The sequence below is a fragment of the Psammomys obesus genome, unplaced genomic scaffold, assembly GCF_907164565.1.
Source record: "Psammomys obesus unplaced genomic scaffold, mPsaObe1.curated_primary_1811, whole genome shotgun sequence".
NCBI lineage: Eukaryota > Metazoa > Chordata > Mammalia > Rodentia > Muridae > Psammomys > Psammomys obesus.
This window is the reverse complement of record NW_026596131.1, coordinates 5,686,897-5,710,654: the sequence shown is the minus strand read 5'-3', so window position 1 is coordinate 5,710,654 and position 23,758 is coordinate 5,686,897. Positions and strand designations below refer to the sequence as shown.

At 43.3% G+C, this 23,758-nt stretch overlaps 1 protein-coding gene across 1 annotated transcript in view; it reads left to right on the top strand.

The window, feature by feature from the left end:
- LOC129665649 (uncharacterized) overlaps positions 1 to 23,758 on the top strand; it is a 52,836-nt gene that overhangs the window by 13,747 nt on the left and 15,331 nt on the right. Inside the window, exon 2 of the mRNA XM_055592442.1 lies at positions 19,115 to 19,311. Within this exon, the coding sequence (XP_055448417.1) occupies positions 19,115 to 19,311 (197 nt within the window). The remainder of the gene's footprint in view (positions 1 to 19,114; positions 19,312 to 23,758) is intronic.

Sequence of the window (23,758 nt, the reverse complement as noted above, 5' to 3'; positions counted from 1 at the left end):
TTTATTTATTTATTTATTTATTTATTTATTTATTTATTTATTTATTTAGTGTAATGAGCGTTTAACCGTATGTATGTGTGTCTGCCACGAGCATGCCATGCTCATCAAGGTCAGAAGAGCTCCTGGATCTGCCTTACAGCCAGTTGTGAGTTGCTGAATGGGTGCGTGGAATGTCTCTCGGGTCCTCTGCAAGAGCAGCATGTATGTGCCCTTAACTGCTGATTCTCTAACTCTTGATCCTGGGAAGGATGGCAGCCCAGTGACATCTCCAGAGAATGTGTCTCAGGCGCCATCTCCAACCATCCTCCCTAGAAAGTTCAGACTCCCTTTCACCGCTTCTAGAAAAATCTTGGAATCTCTGGGTAGTGTCTTCCAGGGTACCCCAGCAAGTCCTCTTGCTCTCTATGAAGGGGGTAACCCTTACTATCCTACCGCAGAGAAGAGATCAAAGGAGAAGTGCACACAACTCTCATCAATGGTGAGGAGGAATGCTGATTAGAGTACTGCTGCCTGTTTTTGTACCCCCCCCCCCCACTGTGTGCTTGATAATCAGCCCAATGGCAAACAGAGCTGCCCCAGCAACCCTGAACACTGCCTTGCAGTCTTAGATAAGTATGGCGCCATTAGCTACAGTAGGACCCAGTTGAATTGTGGCAGGCCCCCCATCGGGGAAGCCTGGCACAGAAAGGCAAACATTTGCAGTTGAACAGACCCAGAAGCAAATACCCACAGCAGATGCCAACTGTGGTGTCGAGCACTTGGTGCCTGGCTTTTCCAAGTGTGCTGTTACTCATAGACAGTCGCAATTTGGAATCCAGAAGATTTTTATTTTATCAAATACTTGTATATAACTTCTAACTGCTTAGCAAATCTCAACTCATTTCATTCTTCATTAAGCCTGTGAGACAGTACTGCTTACAAGAAGTCATGTTGCAGCCAGGTGTATTCTGGCCACTGAATCCTCGTGAAGCACCATCTTAGTTCGGTCTGTGTTTGCGTGCGTGTATGTGTGTGTATGCACTTTTTGTGTCTTTGGGGATTTTTTTGTTTTTTTTGTTTGTTTGTTTGTTTGTTTTGTTCGTATTGGTTTTCTCTTCTCCTCTTTGTTTGGTTTTGGTTTTTGTAGGTTTTTTGTTTGTTTGTTTGTATGTTTGTTTTGTTGGTAGGGACACAGAGACAGAAAAAGAAAGAGAGAACATGAACTTGAGTGGGTAGGGAGGTGGGATGAACCTACGAGGAGTTGGGAGAGGGCAAATATATATCAAAACATGTTGTGTCAAATTTAAAAAATTCAATTTGTGGGCCTGGGAAATAGCTCAGCCAGTAAAAGTGTTTATCACTCTGGAACAACAATCCTTGGCAGCCATGCAAAGGGTCAAGTGCAGCCTCATACGCCTTTAATCCCGGAGCTGGGGAGGCGGAGGCATGAGTCTCAGCTTGTAGGGCAGCCAGGCTAAACGAACCTGTGAGCTTCAGGTTCGGTGAGGGACTAGTCTTCTGTCTTGAGGAAATGAGGTGGACAGAGGTGCTGGTTTGAATGACAGATGTCCCCCACAGTCTTTGGCACTAGATTGCTTGGTTTTCCATCAGCGGCCCTGTTTGGGGAGGCTTAGGAGGTGTGGCCTTTACTGTAGGGACAGAAGGCAAGCGCTCAAAGACTTGCACCGTTGTCAGTTTGCTCTCTCAGTCTGAGGTATCGAGATGTGAGCTCTCAGCTTCCAGCTCTCACCTCCATGTCTGCTGCCTGCTGTCCTGCCATTATGGACTTTAACCGTTACGAACTTTAAAGTCCCAAATCCACTTTCTTCTGGATGCGTTTCCTCTGGTCATGCTGTCTACCGTCGCAATCGACAGCCAACCAGGGCAAGAAGTGATTGGGGGAAACCTGCACACGCGTATTTGCAACCAAGCACAAACATGCATGTACACGAGAAAATACTCACAATGTGTGTGTGATCACTTAAAATGAGTGCCTCATAGAAGATCATATCCCTGACGTCTAACTACAAAGGGCACTTGGCTGGCTTGGTAACTGGAATGGTGAGCTTGGAATCAAGAGAACAACAATCCGGGTTTCTTTTTATTATTAACTGGGAGCTATTTCTCTTCTTTAGTTTAAAAAAAAAAAAAAGGAATTTTTACGTGAAATGCAGTGATTTCTGTGGCCTCAGATGACATCCAGACTGAGTCAGAGGAAATTGCTGCGTCCCAGTGCGATAAATAAACTGTGGTTTCTCGGGCTGAAATCTCTTGTTTTCGTATTCCATAGCAAACAGTTAGAAATGGAAATGGAATCATGTGACCTCGTTGTTATTCTCTTCTCGGAGCCTCTGTGCCCTGCATCTAAAGGGCATGTCTTAACCCTGGTCCTCTCTGAGAAATTGAGATTCAAGATGGGAAGTCTCGGAGGATGACTTCCTCCACCCGGCACTGAGATGCTTTTATGGGACGGGAGCCCATCATTATTAACAACGGTGGGAAGTGAATGCCAATCACACAGCTAACACCGAGGCTCTTCTCCCCTCCCTGCTGCTGTGAACCCAAAGCAAACTTCCAATAAACTCAAGCAAGCCAGCGAACAAAAGCGTTGGTAATAAAGGGGCTCCCAGGGGCCTCGGGGAACAACTTGTGAAAGCCCCCCCAGAGCGTTTGTTTGCAGGACAAGGAAGTCACCAGAGCTGGCCCACAAAAATGGGAAATGAAGCTGTAGGAAGTGCAGGTACGGCCCGGAGCCTGTCAGGCACACCACTAATCCCGGGATGGGCTGGAGTAGAAGTGAGGACACTCCAGAAGGCAGGCAGCTTCTCTCTGTGCCTGTTTTACGTGCCCTGGTCTCCACCGCATGACTCCGCGTCTCTCCTCACTGATGCACTTGCAAGTCCCCAGACCTTTTCCAGAAGGTCCTTCAGTCCCTCTGCACAACAGCTAATTGTTCTGCTATGGGACATTGGGAATGCATATATGCCTGTGTATATGTTTGTGTGAATGTGTGTGTGTGTGTGTGTGTGTGTGTGTGTGTGTGTGTGTGTGTGTGGTTGAGTGTGTGTGTGTGTGGCAAAGGTCAATGTCAGGTGTCCTCTTCAATTACTCTACACCTTAATTTGTTGATTTTTATAAAAATCTTTCTTTTGTTCTTTGGAAATTTTGTCTATGTGTACATTGACTATATCCATCACCAACTTCTCCTTTCAAAAGCCCCAAACGCCACCTGTGAGGGTTAACTTTATCAAGTTCTCAAAGCCTAGGATCACCTGGGAAGAAGGTTTTAATGAGGGAGCTGTCTACATTGGGATTGGCTCTGGGCCTGGCTGTGGGGGGAACTGTCTTAAGTTAATTGGGGGAAGGCCCAGCCCACTGTGGACAATTCCACTATGTGGTGTTGAGCTGTGTAAGAATGGAGAAATCAAGCTGAGTACAATCAGGCAAGCAAGCTTGCCTGCATTCATTCCTCTCTGCCTTCGACTGTGAATGTGGCTGTAACCAGCTGCTTGAAATTTCTGCCTTCGTTTCCCTTTGATGGACTGTTTTCAGAAACTGAGCTAAAATAAACCCTTTGTCCCCTAAATTGTTTTTTTTTTTGTTTTTCCCTTCCCACCTTCATGTGCTCTTATTTAAGTTTTAAGTAAGCCACTCAGTCTGATTGGTTCTGCCTGCTGGAATGCTGACTACTCTTGTGTAGATCTTGTGGTCTCATACTAGTAACCACAACTTCAGGGAGTTCATGCATGGGAGTTCATGACTATGGCACATCCCGAAGGCAGCATCCCATGATACTCCGCCCTATCCTTCTGCTCTTAGGTTCTTTCCACCCCGTCTTCTGCAATGTTCCCTGATTGGTTCAATGTAGACACCCCATTGAGGGCTGAGCACTCAACAGTCACTTACTTTCATCCCGCAACGCGTTTCCCTCCCACCTTCATGTCCTCTCGTTTGTGGTTTCCGTAAATGGCTGAGTCTGATTAGCTCTGTCTGCTGGAATACTGACTGGTCTTGTGTAGACCTTGTGGTCTGATACAGGTAACTGCCAAAAGAGGCTTCTCTGTTTGAAGTTGAAGGCAACACTTACTTATGGACTGAATCATGGGCATAGCTGTGCTAAGAAGGCCTCAGATTCCGCCGAGCCATGAGGTGCTGTGTGCAGAAAAGATGAGTGAAAGTCACTGGTCTCTGCAGCCTTGGTGTTCTTGGGCTGCTGGCGTGTGAAGGGAAGTTGTAAGTCTCTTCCTGGTGGTTTCCCGCCCCCATCTCTGGTCCTGCATGTTGAATGTGTACAAGAGATAGCATTTCCTTTGTGCTTTCTCTACCTTAATTTTGGAGACAAGTTCTTTTCTTGAGCCTGAGCTCACCACGAGAGGACCGGTCAGCCCCGGGGATGTTCCAGTCCTTTCCTCCTCAGCACTGGGATTATAGGTACGTGCTGTTGCACCTGGCTTTTTAACCAGGTGCTGGAGCTCTGAGATCAGGTCCTCACACTGTCTAAACCATCCCCCAGCCTCTGCTTCAGGGTTTGATTTTTACTGTTGTTTTATTAGTTCTATGAGAATTCCACGTGTTGCTTTCATCCTATTTACCCTCTCCTCCAGCTCCTTGAGGACCAACCTCACACCCTCACCTACCCATCCTACTTTGTCTTCTCTCTCTCTCTCTCTCTCTCTCTCTCTCTCTCTCTCTCTCTCATCAATCAAGTCCAATGAGTCTCACACATACGGTTTTGGATGTGTGTCCTTCCACTGAAGAGTGGTCCAACTCCCTTAAAGGAAACTGACTCTCCCTCTCCCAGCAGCTGTCCTTCGCCAATAGCTCCTCTTCTAGGAGTGGGAATTCCTCCCCACCTCCCCTCTTCATGCTGGGATTTGGTCTGACTTGCGCTTTCTCAGAGCTTGTACATGTTGTCATGGTCACTGTGAGGTCACATGGACAGCTTCACTGCTGTGTCCAATAAACACCATTTACTTATAGTCCTCTATCTCTTACACACACATCCCCCTGCCCCCCGCAGTCTGTCAGGATCCCTAAGTCTTGGGAGGAGGCTGTGTAATAGAGAAGGGTCCTTTAAAGATGAGCACGCCACAATTATTCTCTGCATTGGGTCCAGTTGTGGGTCTCCATGTTAGTGGCACTCTCCTGCAAACAGAAGCTTCCCTGATGAGAGTTGAGAGGTGCACATGGGTATAATGACAAGCCATTAAGAGTCAGTTTGATACTATTTCTTCCTCTTTCAGTATTTATGTCTCGGTTTGCAGTTGCAAGATCAGCACAGCTTAGGTCTGGCCCATAGCTGAAGTATCTAACCCACCAGCAGTCAGTCACAAAGGACTTTACAAGACGTTCCATAGGATTGCTTTCTCTGACCTGGCATGCTTTTGAAAAGAAAGAGATGGAGATGAATAATTTCAGCCAATTATTTATTATTTATTGTCCTGAGAGTAGCTTCTCAGGACAGTTCTGATTTTTGACTTTGGTTTTTGTTTGTTTGTTTGTTTGTTTTTTATTAAAAAAAAAACAAAAGAACAAGAAAGGTCAAAGAAGTAGGTGTTTTGGATACCCTACACTATTAAGCAGAGTGTCTGGTTTCCACTCCCTGTGGACTCTTTGATACAACTCTCCCTCCCTCCCCCCAATAAACAGAATACAAAATACAGTTTGTTCCCTAAGGGCCTTGGGAAAATAGCCTGCCTTTCTCTGAAGAAATCCTACCCTGGGCGCTGTTGAGAACTGTGAAGTTCTTTCTAAGTACCAAGAAGCTTTAGAATTCTTGGAAAGGCTTCCTGTTAGACAAAGGTTACCTGTCTGATTGGCTTTCTACCAAAAATGTGAAGGCAAAAAGATGGTCAGCTTCAACTGTGGACTCCCTTAATTACAGATGGACAGAAAACACATTCAGAAAACACGAAAGTGGCTCAACTTCAGAGTGTCTTTAAACACAAGTAGTACACAGTCATTTTAGAAAAAAACTAAAGCGATAAAGATATAGTAATACACAATCTAGGAAATTCTATACAATTTTTGTATACAGGTGAACACAGATAATACTTTAATCAACTTTTATTACATTTCCCGTTTTGTCTTTCCACCTACCCTTTCAAACTAACAAAACGATTTTGACTGTGGATGACTAATGTTCCACAAGTCTTTATCCCACACACACACACACACACACAAATGGCAATGTCTTATTTTGCTTATTGACCCTTTTCTCCAGTATCTGGATTACTGTCCAGTGTCGGAATCCAACTGCTGCAATGGGATCTAGCCCAGCCTGGGCTACATAATAAATAAAGAATAAATAAAGAATAATAAATTCTTTATTTATTAAAGAATTTATATAAAATAAAGAATTAATAAATAAAGAATAAATAAATCTACCCATTGGCTAAAAAGAACAATATATCACAGGACACATAATAGGTGACTTAGTCAAAGGAAGAAAAAGAAAAACCATACAAATAATAAAATATGTATTAGAGTGTCCTAGTGTTTTCATGGAGTTTTTCTTAACAAACAAGAATATAAAGTAGAAGAAACATGTTACAAGCTTAGGGGTTCTTAATCTTTTTTTGGCCTGGATCCATAGAGGTGTTCTTGGTTTGATGAATTTCACCTTGCTTCTCGTTGCTTCTCCCAGATAGTTATGAGGTTGTTGGAGCATTCTTTTCCATCTGTGTGATTTTGTTTGTGAACCGGGTTACAATCAGAGGGGAAGTGGAAATAAGTTCCAGAAGTGCACTTCTAATACGTTAAGTACATGGTTGTTCTGGTTCGGCTTCTGTGGCTGTGGTAAACACCATGGCCGGAAGCAGCTTGAGGAGGAAGAGGCTTATTGCACCTTCCAAATTACAGTCTATCATCAAGACAAGAGACAAGCCAGGGCAAGAGGCCCGAGGCAGGAGAGTGAAGCAGACACCACAGAGGAAGACTGCTTGCTAGGTTGCTTCCTCTGTCTTTCTCAGTTACCTTACTTATACAGCCTAAGCTCACCTGCCAGGGACTAGCACCACCCACAGGGGGAAGGGTCCTTCTGCATCAATCAGCAATCAAGAAAAATGGTACCCCAAAACATGATCATAGACTAATCTGGTGGAGGCAGACTCCTCCCCTTTTCCAGGTCTGTCTAGGTTTGTACAGGTTCACCAATGAACTATAACAATGGTTATAACAAGCAATGGTAATAGCCTGTTGGGGGGGGGGGGATTAAACTAAGTAGACATTGGCTTAACCTTGGCACTTCCTTGCCCTTAAAATACTCAAAATTTAAGCTCCTGTTAAATCTGAGGAAATAGCTGAAATAGAATTTAGGTGGTAGGGTGCTTGCTTAGCATATTAGAGTAAGGTACCCATTGAAATAAGTATTAAATAGAATGAATAAGTAACTTCTAAAAGAATAGTCTGAAGGAGGATACACATGGAAGAGATTTGGCTTAATCTAAAGGGATATGGAAATAAAGAATTGAAGCAAAGCACACACACACAAATAGAAAAACAAAAAGATCAACCCCAAAAAATGTAATTAGAACAAAAAAAATTCTACTTTAAAAATACTAATAAAAATTTAGATACTTTAGTCATTGAAAATCACATTTAATCACATTAAATAAATTTCAGACTATAACATATTTAGTGAGACGGAAAGCTGTCCCATAGCATACCAGAAAATCAACAATTTTGAACTAGTAAGCCAATAGCATAGGCTTAAAACATTGGTTTGAACCATACCCAAGCCAGCATATGTGTCTGTTTTGTCTACAAAAACAGCAATTTGTTGAAAGTAAAAGCCAACAGAAGTGCAAAACTGTGAATGTTTTCAAGCGTAATGTTAGTATCTAATTACTGCAAATTGATTAAGTCATCAGAAATTAATAATTATGTTGGAAGTTAAACATAAGCCACTTGGACATGTTCACATCTGCAGAACCTTCTGTCAACTCTTAGATAATCTGCATTCTTTCCAATTATCTAAGAAATATTTTCAAAGACTGAGCACATTCCAGACTATCAAGGACATTTCGATGGATATTTTTAAAGCCACATAGATTATAATCTCTGACCATAATATATAGCAAGGTAAGAACTGAATTCCAGAAAGGGAGCAGAGACAGTAGAGAGAAGAGAAGGGAGAAGAAAGAAAAGAGGTATGATCTAAAAGAGAAGGCATTAGGAGAAGAGGGGAGACAGAGAGAAGGGAAGATGAGGAGCGACGACCGAGAGGAGCGAAAGGGTGGGGAGAAGACAGTGAGATAGAGAAATTGAGAAGTAGACAAACACGGTCTTACACATACGGAAACCTAAACATGGTTTTACATCCTTTATGGGTGGGAAAGGAAACCGTGACGGAAATTACCAACTATGCACATTTGATGTGATTTGTGTGATGCCCTCTGGTCCCACAGTGAAAGCTAGGTAGTGGTTTCCACAACCAAGGTTGAAGATTAGCTCTGGTTGGCACTGCTGCTGACGCAGAGGCCTTCTCCCCTCTCAGATGTGAACAGAAAACAGTCTTCAGAACATCACATGCTTCCGACTCAGAAGAGTGTGCAAACAAAAGCAGGGCTGTGCGTTTGTGGCACATCCATTCTTCAGTCAACCCAGGAAAACACTTCCCTCAGATGTCACGGGCTGTAGGACACAGGGTGGGGAATGTGCAGCAGTTGCAGAGAGCTGACAGCTGTTTTCTAGTGCCTGCTCTGTGGAATCCCAGGGCTGACGTTGTTGCAGAGAGCTGACAGCTGTTTTCTAGTGCCTGCTCTGTGGAATCCCAGGGCTGACGTTGCCCGCATCCTTCCCGTAACATCATAATGTCAACATTCCAAAGGAGTCCAGAGCCTTGGAGGCAGGATCTAGGATGCCAGAGAAAGGATGGAGAGAAATCCCCACAAATCCTGGGGTTTTGTATAAAGGCAACGGCTAAGAATTAAGGAAATACTAAAACCCCTGCCACCATTGTTGAGTCTTGACACCATCCTAAAAATGTCCCATTTCAATGATTGGAAGAGCACCCAAACGAGCCAAAGCTTTATGTCACCCGACAACACCAGGTAAGTGCACGTCTCTCTCTTTCCCTTTGTGTTGACAGGGTTGAGGAAAGGATCTGGGTATCACAGACTTCATGAGGCAGGTGTTTGGTCAATCAGCCAGCCAATATCTTTAACACAGGCAAAGATAACACATTCCTAAAAGGATGCCTTTGTTTTGTAGATAGGTACTTTTCTCTTTGTATTAATTTCTCTTAATGCCATTGTATTGAAAATTACTTTATAAGTAGAAGCAGTGATTATGTTAGACAAAAGCTAGTTGTCACACTTATTATATGACTCCATGGCTCAAAATGAAGGTCCATGAAGGAATCAACCTTGTGGGAGAATCCAAAAAAAGAACCAAGATTAACACAAAACACTCAGACATTTTCTAAAAAGATGAAATTCATTATAATTGTTTTGTAGACGATGTCTCACTACGTAGTTTTGTCTAGCCTAGAATTCATGATGTAGACCAGAACAGCCTAGAACTAACAAAGATTCTCCTGTCTCTGCCTCATGAACACTGGAATTAGAGGCATGTGCCATAACACCTGCCTCATTATTTCTTTTTAAAGTCATTACTCTCCTCCTCTGGAGCCTCCATCTATCCGAAGGGCAGAGAAGAATGGAAATTGTCAACAGAGGTTTACTTCTGCTGCCCCTGTTAGAAAAAGGTCACTCTGAGATAAACTCAATTTCATCAAGAAAATAACCACTAAATTCAAAGGACGAAACGTTCCCTCAGAAGTCCCTTTGGCCATTCCTCTTTTTTAAACACAAGCAGAGGAATAAACAACTAAAGGAAATTTCCAGATGCTAGGAAAAGGAGCTAAAAAGTGCTTTTTAGTGAAAAAGGTAGAAGAGTGATTTTGGGTAGGTATGACCAGTCACCAAGAAAAGATTGCAAGCTCCCCACTGTACCAGCTGGAGAAGGAAGTCCACAGAAATGTCCTGTGGCGAAGGTCCTTGGAGCCTTTGGTGTCCCTGGCTACAGATTGCCCTTTTCCCTAGGTATCTGACTAGTGTTTGCTGGAGTTTAGCTGATGCCACAGTCTTTTGTGGAGTTTCCTGCTGCCATCTGCTGCTGAAGTCCGAAGTCCCAGAGTGATGTGCTTGTCTCATCACTAGGGCTCTTGCCCTCTGTGCCCTCTTGCTTCGTGGACATCGTCCCAAGCCTGTGTCAAGACAGTGTTGTCCCCAGCACATTGGTGACCTGTTACTGAAATAGGAGACCCAGACCATGAGAAAACACTCTTGGCCATGGTGGACATGGTAGGGATGCTAGGAGGAGTTGTCTCCCCCTCATCTGGGGTCCTTGAGTTTCTTTTTTTTTTTTTAAAGATTTATTTGTTTATTATCTATACATTGTTCTGCCTGCACCTGTGCTTACGAATTAGAAGAGGACACCAGATCAGAGGGTACCAGATCTCATTAAGGATGGTTGTGAGCCTCCATGTGGCTGCTGGGAATTGAACTCAGGACCTTTGGAAGAGCAGCCAGTGCCCTTAATCTCTGAGCCATCTCTCCAGCCCCGGACCTTGAGTTTCTAATGGGTCATCAATCCCTGTCCCAAGTTTGCTTACATCTGGTAGAGTGGGGAATCTCATAGTCCTTCTTCAATGACCAGTTGTACCCTCTCAGAATCTCTCTGCTTCCTCTCTCCTTCCTGGCTAAAGGTTTCCATTTCTTCTTCCTGTAATCATTCCATTAGTCATTCTCTGCTTGCTCTATAAGGTGGCATTGATCCCACATGATCTAGCTGGACTCCTTACATATTTAAGTCCTTTAGATGTTTGGAAAACCATTTTCTTTCTCATAGAGGCTTGTTTCTGGAATGATATCTTTCCATGGACTGAAAATATCATCTTGAGATTTAGAACGTTAAACTTGACTCCTTTTCTTTTCACTTTCTACTTTCATCATCCTAATTTTTCTCCAATCTGTCTGGACACTTCGTCACTTTTCATTTACTCAAAATAGGATAATTCATACCAGTTGTGATAGGGCACAGCTGTAACCCACTTATAATTCTAGTACTTGGGAAGTTGAGGCAAGTGGGATCATGGGTTCAAAGACAAGCAGGGCCATGAAAAAAAAGAGGAGTAAGGAAGGATGAAAGGATAGGGATATGGAAAGGAAGAAGGAAGTGAGAAGAGAAGGAAAGGGAAATTCGAGGAAGAAGACAAGTTAAGATAAATCAAAACAAGATACCATAGAAATGTAGAAATTCTGTAAGAAACTGATTGACCATGTAATTGCTACCAGTCCAAGGTCCAAGGTCTGATAGTCCAAGGTCCAATGTCTGATGAACTCAGGAAATGGGCATGAAACTCAGGAGAGAGTATGCAAAGAATGAAAACCTTCAGTTAAGGTCTTAAGGACTTGAGCCCTCTTCTCAGGGAAGGATATTAAATACTGGCATCATTGCCCTTTTTTCTTTTAATCTCCCACTGGAGTGGACCATTGACCCAATTTAGCAGGTTGCTAGAGACAAGCCAGTGTTCATCTATGTATGTACAGAGGGAGACTGTTTCATGCATAGATGCTCAAGACCCTCATACATATGGTGTAGCACTTCATTTTTGTGAGTATGACAATCATTACAGAGGCCAGGCTGAATAACTGTGATATTGGTCAGTCTACCTGAATGAGATATCTTAGCAGGCCCCTCCCCATGTAGCTCAGGAAATATTTCATAAGAGGGGACAGAAAGGTGGTAAGAGTTAGAGATTAGGGAGGGCTTCTGAGAAGTGATGTCTCTGGACACGTCAGAGCCATTGTATGCACAAGGCCACAGCAGGCATGGCTACTGGCACAAGATCTACATAAGATCAAGCTCACCAGTGTTCTAACATAGAGGGAGAGGGGCTCATGAAGACAGCTGAGAAGCTTTGGCAGTTGAAGGCTGCTAGGAGAGGAAGGGTCACTTTTCTTCAGGGAAGTGGCCTTTGCTGGGTTGCCCAAGGTCCAGTAGATGGCCCAACACCAATGCATAAAAGGACAGTACTGACTAGATTCAATGGGTAGTCACAAAGTTGGGAGAGGAGTGCGGTGGGGAATCTGGGTAGAGATGGAGCGGGGAGGGGGTGGACATGGGAGTTGGTATGATCAAAACATTTGCATGCACATATGAAATCACCAAAGAATTGATTTAAAAGCAGGGGAGAACACCCAGTGTAGCATTTTCATATTATCAGTACACACTCAATCACCCTGACACAATAGAAATCAGTGTTTAGGAGATGAGGGCATGGAATGTAAGTCTGCCCGTGTGCGGGGCCGACGCATTTCCTTTTCCTCTGAAGTCTTTCCATCCACAGCCATTTGAACCTATGCTTGCAGAACCCTTGGATGTGGAGAGAATTGTCTGGGATTTAAATAGTGCGTTACAACCACGCAGCACACCTCAGCAAATAGCAGCTCCACGTACCGAGTCACGCACGTGAAACTCAAAGGAGTCTGTGCGTGCCTAAGTGCATGTGTGTGTGTGCGTGTTGTGTTGTATACATGTGTGCAGGTTTATTTGTGTGTGTCCACATGCAGGGAGATGTATGAACCCAGATGTACATGTGGAGGCCAGAAGCCAATGTCAGATGTCCACTCTGGGTTTTGTTGTTGCTGTTTTGTTTATTTTGTTTTGTTTTGTTTTTTTAATTCTCCACCTGATTTTTAAAGATAGCTTCTCACTGAACCCTTATCAGATTCACTGAGAATAGGCTGGCCAGTGGACTCTGGAGATCCACTCACCCCCATCTGTGGGATTATAGGGAAGGTCCAAACTCAGACCCTCATGCCTTTACCATCTGCCCCATCTCTGCCTCCCCAGGAAACATCCTTAATTCCTCATTGTCTTACCCCATTGAACCACCAGGAAATCTTGTCGAAACCACTTCAAAACTCACAAAGTTGACAGTACCTCCCTCTGTGTTGACTAGACTATTCAGCCCAGGCATAGTGGGCTACCTCCCACCGGAGAATGTTGTCCCCACTTCTCCAAGAACTCTAAACAATGAGGTCATTAGGAAGTTCGCTTTGATGCTCACCACATAGCAAAGCTTTCTGATGGCAAGAATGGTAGCCTCGGTTTCCTCCTGGCAAACTTGTTTATGTTAATGCTACCATCATAAGAGCCTTCCGGGGGCAGGGGACAACATTACCATTCCCAGGTTACAGATAGGACAACCAAGGCTAAAAAAAGCTCAAAAGCCAAGGAGATTCTGATGGAATATGACTACAAACTGGTCTAAGACTGAGAGCAGATTGTCTGAGTCAGGCGTGGAGCTGAGGGTAGAAGAGAATCATGGGGAAAGATGCCTTCAGAGTCATGGCTGAGAGTGGTTGCTGGAGATGGGGGTGTGGCTGTGTTCTGGCTCTAAGAGTCTACACTGTATACAAGAGGGCCCATTTGGCCATTGAAATTTTCCTTATTTGTATGTGCATGTGTGTGTACATCTCTGTGTACATGAGGATTACACTCACATGTGCTTATGTACCTTTGGAGGCCAGAGGACAGTCTCTAGTACCATCCTTCAGGTGCCATTTATTTTGATTTATGGAACACCAGCCTGGAACTTGCCAAGTAGGGTAAAGTGGCTGACCAGAGAGCCTCAGGGATCTGCCTCACTTGGAATCAAGCTCGGGTTCTCTCGGGCTCGCAAGGCAAGCACTTTACCAACTAAGTTGTCTCTCAAGCCCCGCCATCCACCCCACCCCAACCTCTCTCTGATAGCATCTTGCTAGGGTGCCCAACTATAGCCTCAAACTCAAGGCTATTCCTGGCTCAGTCTCCTGACTCTCCTGGGTGCTGGTGTTACAAGCACACTTCATCCCATGCCGGGAATACACCCAACTGTCCATGCCCATCCACCCTGAATTGTTTAAGTTTTTAATTGAACTTGAAAACTGAATAAGTACAACATACCAGGAGTCTGCAATTTACAACTGCTGCTGGCCTGTAGTAGAATGTCTCAACCACCGTTTCAACAGCCTCCGCGCATGACATCAGGGCTACCAATAGTCCTTCCAGGCTTCCAAACCCAGAATGTATTTCCTGTCAAACTGACAGCCATGTTTGCAAGCTCAGTCATGATAATATGATGGACATAATAGACCTGGTGGTTCCCAGCATGAATTAAGTAGTGTGCTAAGCGCTTTGTGTGCACAACAACCACCCTTCTCAACATCCCTGCAATTTGCATATCTGTAATTATCCACACTTTGATAATGACAACATGGGTTCAAAGACATGAATTCACAAGCCTAAAGTTACAAAGTAGAAAGCAGCAGAGCTAAGCACTGAACCCAGGCTCACTCCCAAACTTATGTGTATTATATCAATCATAGAGAGCAGAGCCCTGCACAGCACTGAGATTCTAAATGCACAAACCAGAAACCCCTTGCAACCATCCATTCTTCCAGGTCTTGCCCTCTCTACTCCCCAAAATTATGCATTCTGCTCTGCCAACTGCTAACCAACTATCCAATTATTGTGCTTCCTAGAAGCACCGCGAACACTGTCGGAACAGCAAACAGAAGCAGAGATAAGCAAGTGGAGCACAGGACAGTGAGTCCTCGGAAGTGGGCGGCCTGGCGGAAAAGCAAACAGGCCTGTGAAATCTAATCGGAAGCAGCTCCAATGAAGAATGCTAGGAAGGGCTTCGGAGCTTTTGCCTTTTGTAAAATGTTCACTTTGAAGAGTAGGTTTTTTTTTTTTTTTTTTTAAATCTGAACTACGTGTCCTGAATCTCCAAGAACAATGCTAAATATGTGGATTGGGTCATCTATGAATATCAAGCACTCTCTGCTTTTTACTTATTACCTTTTATTACTTTTTTTAATTTGGTGGGGAGAGAGAGGTGGAGAGAAAGAGAAAGAAAGAGAGAGAGAGGAGGAGGAAAAAGAGGAGGAGAGAATCTGTTCTCTCCTTCCATCATATGGTTCCCAGGATTCAAGCTCAAGTCCTGAGACTTAGCAGCAAGCACCTTTATGTACTGAGACATCTTGCCAGCTCATTTTCTTCTCTTTTGAATCACCATTCTTTTTCTTTCTAGATGATCTGTCCATCCTTTTCAGCACAGCTTTCACTCTTGCTGTACCTGCATGCCCTCGAGCATGTTTAGTTCAAAAGCAGTAACAAGATCTGAGCAGGCAAGCTGCAAGAAAAAGAAATCTGTGATTACACACTTACACCTGCTATATTATTTGCTAAATGTTGTCAAGCCTTGGATCACCTCTAATGCCCCAGATTAGGTGTCTCAAGCTCTATGACCTGTTCTTTGAATACTTCTAGCATTGTTTTGAGAGTTCCAGCAACAAATGACAAAACTTTACATTCAAATGGTGTGTTGCCAAAAGGTTTCATGTCTTCATAACACTAGCAACAGGTTTCTCTAAGCTCTGAGCTCACCTTCCTGTGAAAATCCTTCTTTCTTAAGACTTCCCCACTAGCCAGTACACCAACAACCCCCGTTGCTCACTTTCAAACACTGGCAATGGGGCTGGGGAGGTGGCTCAGTGGTTAAAGTGCTTTCCATGTAAACATGAAGGTCTGAGTTTGGTCACCAGAACCCACATAAAAATTCTGGGTGTAGTGACATTTGCCGACAATTCCAATACTGGAACATTCAAAATAGCAGGATCCCTAGGACTCACTGGTCAGCCAGTCTAGCTGAACTGGCAAGTTACCAGCCAGCAAGAGACCCTGTCTCAAAGGAACTGGATAGAATTCCTGAAGCTGGCATAGGAAGTTGTCCTCTGGCTTCTAGACATACATGCATACACAGAGACTTGCGCACTAGAACATACACATGAACACACACATATGTAAAGAAATCCACTCATCTCTCCCTTGAGTCTTTCTTTCTCTAGACCCCTCAGTCCAACGCATCAGGAAGTTTCATCAGTGCTACCTCCAAAGCCATCATCTATCTTCCCTTCTCCAACTCGTGTGACACTGGTCCTGTACACTCTACCAAATCTTCCCACCTCTTCCTTCCTGTCTCATCCTTCTCCTCTTCAATCTGCTCTTCAAAGATCGACCAGATTAATTTTCATAAAATGCAAATTCTGCCATGGCACTTTCCCTTGGTTTCCAACGATTTCAGAATAAGATATAAGATCATAGCTGTTACCCACAAGGCCTGTGTGCTTGGCTCCGGCCTCTCTTTAGCCCCATCTCATGCTACTTCCCATCTCAGCCCCTCAGACCACATGGCTTCTCTCTGTATCTCAAATGCTCTCAAACTCTGCTTCAAAGACATTGTTTCCCCTGTGTGCTGTGCAATCCCCAGTTTCCATCTGGGGGGCCGCCTTGAGCTCCAGGGTCTCTATTCTAAATCCTGTTGCCGAAAGGTCTTTTCCAACCATCTGATTTCAGCTTCTCCCTCTGCAGTTCCTGTACTGATTTCTGGCACCTTCCATAAACTACAGTTACCTTCCTGGCTTTTTTGTTTGTTTGCTTGCTTGTTTACCAACTTGGTCCTGCTGTACTTTTAGCATCTGGCATAGATCTTGGGGACAGAACAGATAATTACAAAAAAAATAAGTAGGTAAAATAAATGTTATTGCATAGAGCCATCTTCAGTAAAGCATGCATTAGAAAAATAAAGAAATATCACTACTTTGTACATATAATGTACAAGAAAGCAGCCACATCAACTTATAATAATAATAATTTTTAAAGCTTATTGTTAAGATTCCAGAAAATGTTTTCTGATTACGTTGGAAAGAGTGGTAATAAATATGTTTAATTCCAGAGAGATGAAAATCTAGCCACAACCTCTTAGTTACTGGATTTTGGGGCTTTTTGGAAATTATTATTTTCTCATCAATATTTTATGAGCATAATTTTTAAGTGTCAGTAGCTGCTCTCTGGAAGAGCCTCCCAGCTCCCCAGAAGCTCCTGGATGACTCCATTTCTCTTGACAAGGCCTGACTTAATTGAGTCCTGTGGGTTCAGATACATTTGCATATGTGCCTAATAAGGTAGATTGCCAATGCTTCACTGTAGCTTTGTAAACAAGAATCTCGAGGTGCATGGAGCACTTTCGGAAGGGGCCACTGGAGAAATGCGTGATCATTTATTGAGTGTAGATTTCCTTAATGTGCCAAAATAGGCCTCAGGGTTGTCAGTTCAAATGTCACAGCTTGCTAGAAATGTTGAGTCTAGCGAGTGGGCACAGAGCATATGTTTTTCTAAGCTTAACAATTCTGTTTTTCCTTTGGAAAAAAAAAATGCCTAGCCTCCCACCACTGTGCATACAGGATTGCCTAAACTGGGTCTTTGGAGAGAAACAAGAGACACATCAGAAGGGAACCTAGGCTTTGCAAACCGCAATGTCAGAAACCAAGTTCAAATTCATAAAAGAAAAGTGGTACAGATTTTTACATTTTCATGCTCGAGAAAACTGTCACATTCCTGTCCAGTATCCATGGATAGTTCAGAGACAGATGTGGACAGAAGGGACTATCCAGAAGTCTGTTATTTCTAAATCCTGTTGACCACATCCAGGATGATGGTGTTCAAATTTAGTTTCCTTGGTTGGGCAGAAAAGCAAATAATTAAATCCAAGAAATATATTATCATTTAGTATTCCTGCAGATGGACTAACCTCAAAACATCAAAGAAAACTTCTGAGCCTTAGCCCAATTATGGAACACCCTGACTCAATCCTATAAAACTCTAATCCTGGGCAAGCCTAGCCCCACCCCCAGACATCCTTGACCAATCCCAAGACAGTCTGAGTCAATCCCAGAACACCTTGACCCACTCCTAGAAGAGCCTATCCAACCCCAAGACACCATTTTCCAGTGCTAAAACACTCTGATTCAACCCCAGGGCACCCTCCACCAATCCCAGACACAGTCTTCTCAGATAGAAATGCGTTCCTTTGATTTTTCTGGTCATGACCGTGGATTTGGGGCTGATCAAGAAAGCATAATGCGAGCCATGCCGGGTGGTTCAGGCCTGTAATCTCAGCTACTCAGGGGACTAAAGGAAGATGATTCCAAGTTCAATTGCCTGGATAAGTTAGCAAAACCCCACTATCGAAAATGAAAATAGCGATTAAAAATGCTGGTTGGGGTTGGGAATTGGCCCTCTTAGTAGAATGCTTGCCTAGCAAACAAGATAAGCCTGGGTTCAGTGCCGAGTACCACAGTAATGGACATGGAATCACATACATAATAATCCTAGCACTTAGGAGGTAAAGTCAGGAAGACTGAAGGCTCGAGGTTATCCTCACATATATAGTGAGTGTGAGGCTCTCGGGTAGAAAACTTGCCTAGAATACTCTAAATCCTAAATTTAGTTCTCTTTTTCTCTCTGTCTGTCTGTCTCTGTCTCGCTCTCTCTCTCTCTCTCTCTCTCTCTCTCTCTCTCTCACACACACACACACACACGCATACCTCAACTCTCTCTCTCCTGGAGTTAATATTTTGGATCACTTATTTTGTTTCTCTCTACCCTCCCCCAGTATGATCCCATCTGCTCATCAAATAATTTGTCTACCTCATGCCAAGTACAGCTCTCCATGACAAAGAAATACCTGTGCTCAAAGTAGGCAGAAGCAGAACCTCAGGGAACCTACAATCTCATAAAAGAGTAGACACCTGACCTGAGCATTAAGTGTGGCTGGTTGTTATGAAAGTGAATTTGCTCACAAGGCATTGATGCCCAGAGAAGAGACAGAGACAGGAATGGGAGGAGTCATGGACAGTATACAAAGGAAGTACCCCAGGTATTCCCAGGAGACTGAAAACAGGAATACAGTGGGCAGAAGGAAGGAGATTGCTGCATTCTGGACAGAGCAAGAAACCTGAGCCAAGTCACACAAGGCTCGGGAGTCTGAAACATCACTAGGAGTAACAGAGGATGGAGATGTGAGCAGACTTGGATCAGAAAAAATGGTAGGACACTTGCTGAGTGAGGTGATGGGTGCTTTGGAGTCACTAAGAAGCCATGTTTGGAGATGTTTCCATCCACACTGAATAACTTTTCATGAAGTTAGGGCTCCCAGTTTAATCTCTTCCTCACTTGACCACACACTGGATGAATCATTTATAGGTCACTGGTTCATTCTCGTATTTTTCTCCACGTTTAGGGTTCCTCAGGAGAGGAAAAAGGAGAATAAAAAGCATGAAGACCTTCCAGAAGGCCACCACTTACCCCAAGGTCAAATGCTGCAGGACACGGAGCACAACCATAGTGCTGGGAGCAAAAATAAAGAGGCGGGAGAAAACGAGGCTGCAGAGGAAGGACCCTTTCTCAGCAAAACAGAGCTACGAAAAGATGTGAAAGGTAGGAGCGGCTACCTCTGGTGTACTTGCAGGCACGGGGGTTTACAGTACAGGACTCTGGATGTGGGGGCCACGTCTAGGACAAGGGAAAAGTTGCTTATCATAAGATGAGACTAATCACATACAATATGTAGTAGTAGCGTGTGTATACGTGTGTGTTGTAATAGCAAGTCTGCAGAAATACTCTGTTTTTCATATTACTTAGTTGTAGAGGAATTTTAATTCAGAACATGGCTATTCTGACAAGAGATCACATCCAAGGACCTTCTAGGTCTGTGTGGTCTGGCCAGAATGCAAACATACCTATAATCCAGGCCACAGAGGTAAGCAGATCTGAGTTCAAGGCCAGCCTGGTATAGAGCAAGTTTCATGTAAAGAAAAGCTTAGGTCCAGGCGTGGTAGAATACATGTTTAATTCCAAACAATGAAGAGAAAGTTAATTTGTAGGAGGAAACATCCATGTTTGAAAGTGGTGTGTAATTGAGTAGCAGAAAGAGGGATGAATCAGAGAAAGAGTTGACAGAATAGGATACACTCAACTCTCAGGGGGGGAGGAAAGGGATGCTACTAAAGAAGCAATGCAGAGAGAGAGGAAGCAGTTTTACAGGACAGTAGTAATAGAGAGACAGGTTGCAGAGAGAGAACTCAGGTAAAGACGAAATGAGCCAGATAATGAGAAGGAGCCAGGAGATTAGAGCAGATTGCTGGAATTAGTTTGAGGCCAAGCAGAGCAATTCAGGGGCTGAGAGAGAGAGAAGCCATTCTGAATAAATCATCTGAGAGAGGAGTTTGAGCTAGAGCAGCTGAGTTGAACCAGCCAGCCCAGAGTTCAGTAAGAACAAGTAAGGGTGAGCTTTTTTTTAAAAAAAAAAAAAAAAATCTTTATTAATTACACTTTATTCACTTTGTATCCCTCCTGTGGTTCCCTCCCTCTTCCCATCCCAATCCCTCCCATTCTCCACCCTCTGCATACAGGCCCCTCCCCAAGTCCACTGATAGGGGAGGTCTTCTTTTCCTTCCTTCTGACCCTAGTCAATTAGGTCTCATCAGGAGTGGCTGCATTGTCTTCTTTTGTGGCCTGGTAATGCTTCTTCCCCCTCGGGGGGGGGGTGTAATTAAAGAGCAGGCCAATCAGTTCATGTCAGAGACAGTCCCTGTTCCTATTACAATGGAACCCACTTGGATACTGAACTGCCATGGGCTACATCTGTGCAGGGGTCTTAGGTTATCTCCATGCATAGTCCTTGGTTGGAGTATCAGTCTCAGGAAAGACCCCTGTGCTCAGATTTTTTGGTTCTGTTGCTCTCCTTGTGGAGTTCCTGTCCTCTCCAGATCTTACTGTTTCCCACTTCTTTCCTAAGATTCCCTGCACTCTGCCCAAAGATTGCCCATAAGTCTCAGCATCTGCATTGATAGTCTGCAGGGCAGAGCCTTTCAGAGGTCCTCTGTGTCAGGCTCCTGACTTGTTCCTTCTTTTCTCCTTCTTCTGATGTCCATCCTCTTTGCCTTTCTAGATAGGAATTGAGCATTTTAGCAAGAGTCCTCCCTCTTGATTAGTTTCTTTAGGTGTACAGATTTTAGTAGGTTTATCCTATATTATATGTCTATATGAGTGAGTATATACCCTGTGCATCTTTCTGCTTCTGGGATAGCTCACTCAGGATGATCTTTTCCAGATCCCACCATTTACCTGCAAATTTCATGATTTCCTTGTTTTTTATTGCTGAGTAATATTCCATTGTGTAGATATACCACAATTTGTGCATCCATTCCTCCCCTGAGGGGCATCTGGGCTGTTTCCAGCTTCTGGCTATTACAAATAAGGCTGCTACAAATGTGGTTGAGCAAATGTCCTTATTGGGTACTTGAGACAGCTGAATCTTGAGGAAGCACTATTCCTAGTTGTCTGAGAAAGCGCCAGATTGTTTCCAGAGTGGTTGTACAAGTTTACATTCCCACCAGCAGTGGAGGAGAATTCCCCTTTCTCCACAACCTCTCCAGCACGTGTTGTCTCTTGAATTTTTGATCTTAGCCATTTTGATGGGTGTAAGGTGAAATCTTAGGGTCATTTTGATTTGCATTTCCCTGATGGCTAATGAGGCTGAGCATTTCTTTAAGTGTTTCTCTGCCATTCGATATTCCTCTATTGAGAATTCTCTGTTTAGCTCTGTACTCCATTTTTTAATTGGATTACTTGATATATTTTTTTTTAGCTGTTTAAGTTTTTTTATATATATACTGGATATTAGTCCTCTGTCAGATATAAGGTTGGTGAAGATCCTTTCCCAATCTGTAGGCTGTCATTTTGTTCTGAGGACAGCGTGCTTTGCTTTACAGAAGCTTTTCAGTTTCACGAGGTCCCATTTATTGATTGTTGCTCTTAGAGCCCATGCTGTTGGTGTTCTGTTCAGGAAGTTGTCTCCTGTGCCAGTGAGTTCAAGGTTCTTCCCCACTTTTTCTTCTAAGCAGTTTAGTGTGTCTGGTTTTATGTTGAGGTCTTTGATCCACTTGGACTTTAGTTTCATGCAGGGTGATAAGTATGGATCTATTTGCATTTTTCTACATGTAGACATCCAGTTAGACCAGCACCATTTGTTGAAGATGCTGTCTTTTTTTCCATTGAATGGTTTTGGCATCTTTGTCAAAAATCAGGTGTCCATAAGTATGTGGATTTATGTCAGGGTCTTCTATTCGATTCCATTGATCCACCAGTCTGTTTCTATGCCAGTACCATGCAGTTTTACTATTGTTGCTCTATAGTACAGCTTGAGATCAGGGATGGAGATACCTCCTGAAGATCTTTTACTGTAGACAATTGTTTTAGCAATTCTGGGTTTCTTGTTGTTCCATATGAAGGTGAGAATTTTTCTTTCAAGGTCTGTAAAAAATTGTGTTGATAATTTGATGGGTTTCATTGAATCTGTAGATTTCTTTTGGTAAGATGGCCATTTTTACTATATTAATCCTGCCAAGCCATGAGCATGGGAGATCTTTCCATCTTCTGATATATTCTTTAATTCTTTCTTCAGAGACTTGAAATTTTTTTTCATACAAGTCTTTGACTTGCTTGGTTAGGTTCACACCATAAAGGGTGAGCTTTTCAAGTGGTAAGTCTCAGAGTCTGAAAACATTCTAGGCCTACGTTAGAGTGCACAGAGGCTAGAAGCTTCTAGGTCTAGGCCTAGAATAGCAGACAGAAGCAATAATCCTCTGAAACAACAACTGAAACAGGTGAATAAAAGCTCCTTTTACACCTAATTTTTTCATTGTTATGACAAATTATCTAACATGAACAACAAACATAAGAATAGAAGTGTTTGACAATATATTATCTTTAAACGTAATTTTCCTCTTTGTGTATTTCACATAGTGTATCTTCACTTCATCATATTCATCCCCAATTCTCTCCCTACCTCTTCCCAGATTTACCACTCCCAAATGTGTGTCTTCTTAAAAAATAAAATAACCCATTGAGGCAAATTGTGTAGTCTATCTACTCTTGGGTGTGCAGTCACCCAATGGAGCATGGTCAACTTGCCTGAGGTCACATCCTTAAAGAGAACTAACTCTTTTCAGAAGCTATGGATTGCCAATAGCTCCTGAGCTAGGGGTGGGATTTTGTACACCTCCCCATTCCATGCAGAGATTTTTTTTTTTCTGTTTGGGGTTTGCACAGGTCTTATGCATTCCGTCACAACTGCTGTGGGCTCAGATGTGAAACTGCCCTGTTGTGTCTGGAAAACACTCTTTCCATCTAACCATCCACTGCCTATCACTCTTAGAACCTTCCTGTCCCCTCTTCTATAGTGATCCTCGAGCCTTGGGAGGAGGTGTGTAATTTGGATGTTCCATTTAGGGCTGAGTTCCCCAGAGACTCTTATCCTGTGAACATTGACCAGTTATAAGTCTATGTGCTGGTCACCAGCAACTGCAGAAAGAAACTTCTCTGATGAGGGTTTATAGATGCAATAATCTATAGATATAGTGCTAAGTCGTTATGAGTTGGTTTAATATTATGTCCACTTAGCGGAATAATAGTAGTACATTCTCTGTGAGGGCCTATTGCTTGTATAGACACAGGTTCTTGGCCTGGTAATGGTGCTTATCAGTATGAGTTTCATCTTGTAAAGTGGGACTTAAATCCGATATGAAAGTGGCTGAATACTCCTATGATATTCATGCTACTATTGCACCAACGGATATGTGTTATCAGGCCAGTTATTGTAGCTCATAGAATTCACAGCTTGTAAGACTGTTGTCTAATCTCTCCTCAGAATCATGATTAGCACCTTTCGGTACTATAAAAGTTAGCCAACAGGGGTGAAGCTTCCTCATCTCTTGACTGTACTGATAACGGTGCTAGGTTTTTGCAAGGCAGGCATTAACTCTCGTGGCAGTGACACTGTTGTACCAGTGAGCATGTCTTGCCAGGATGGTTGTTTATATGG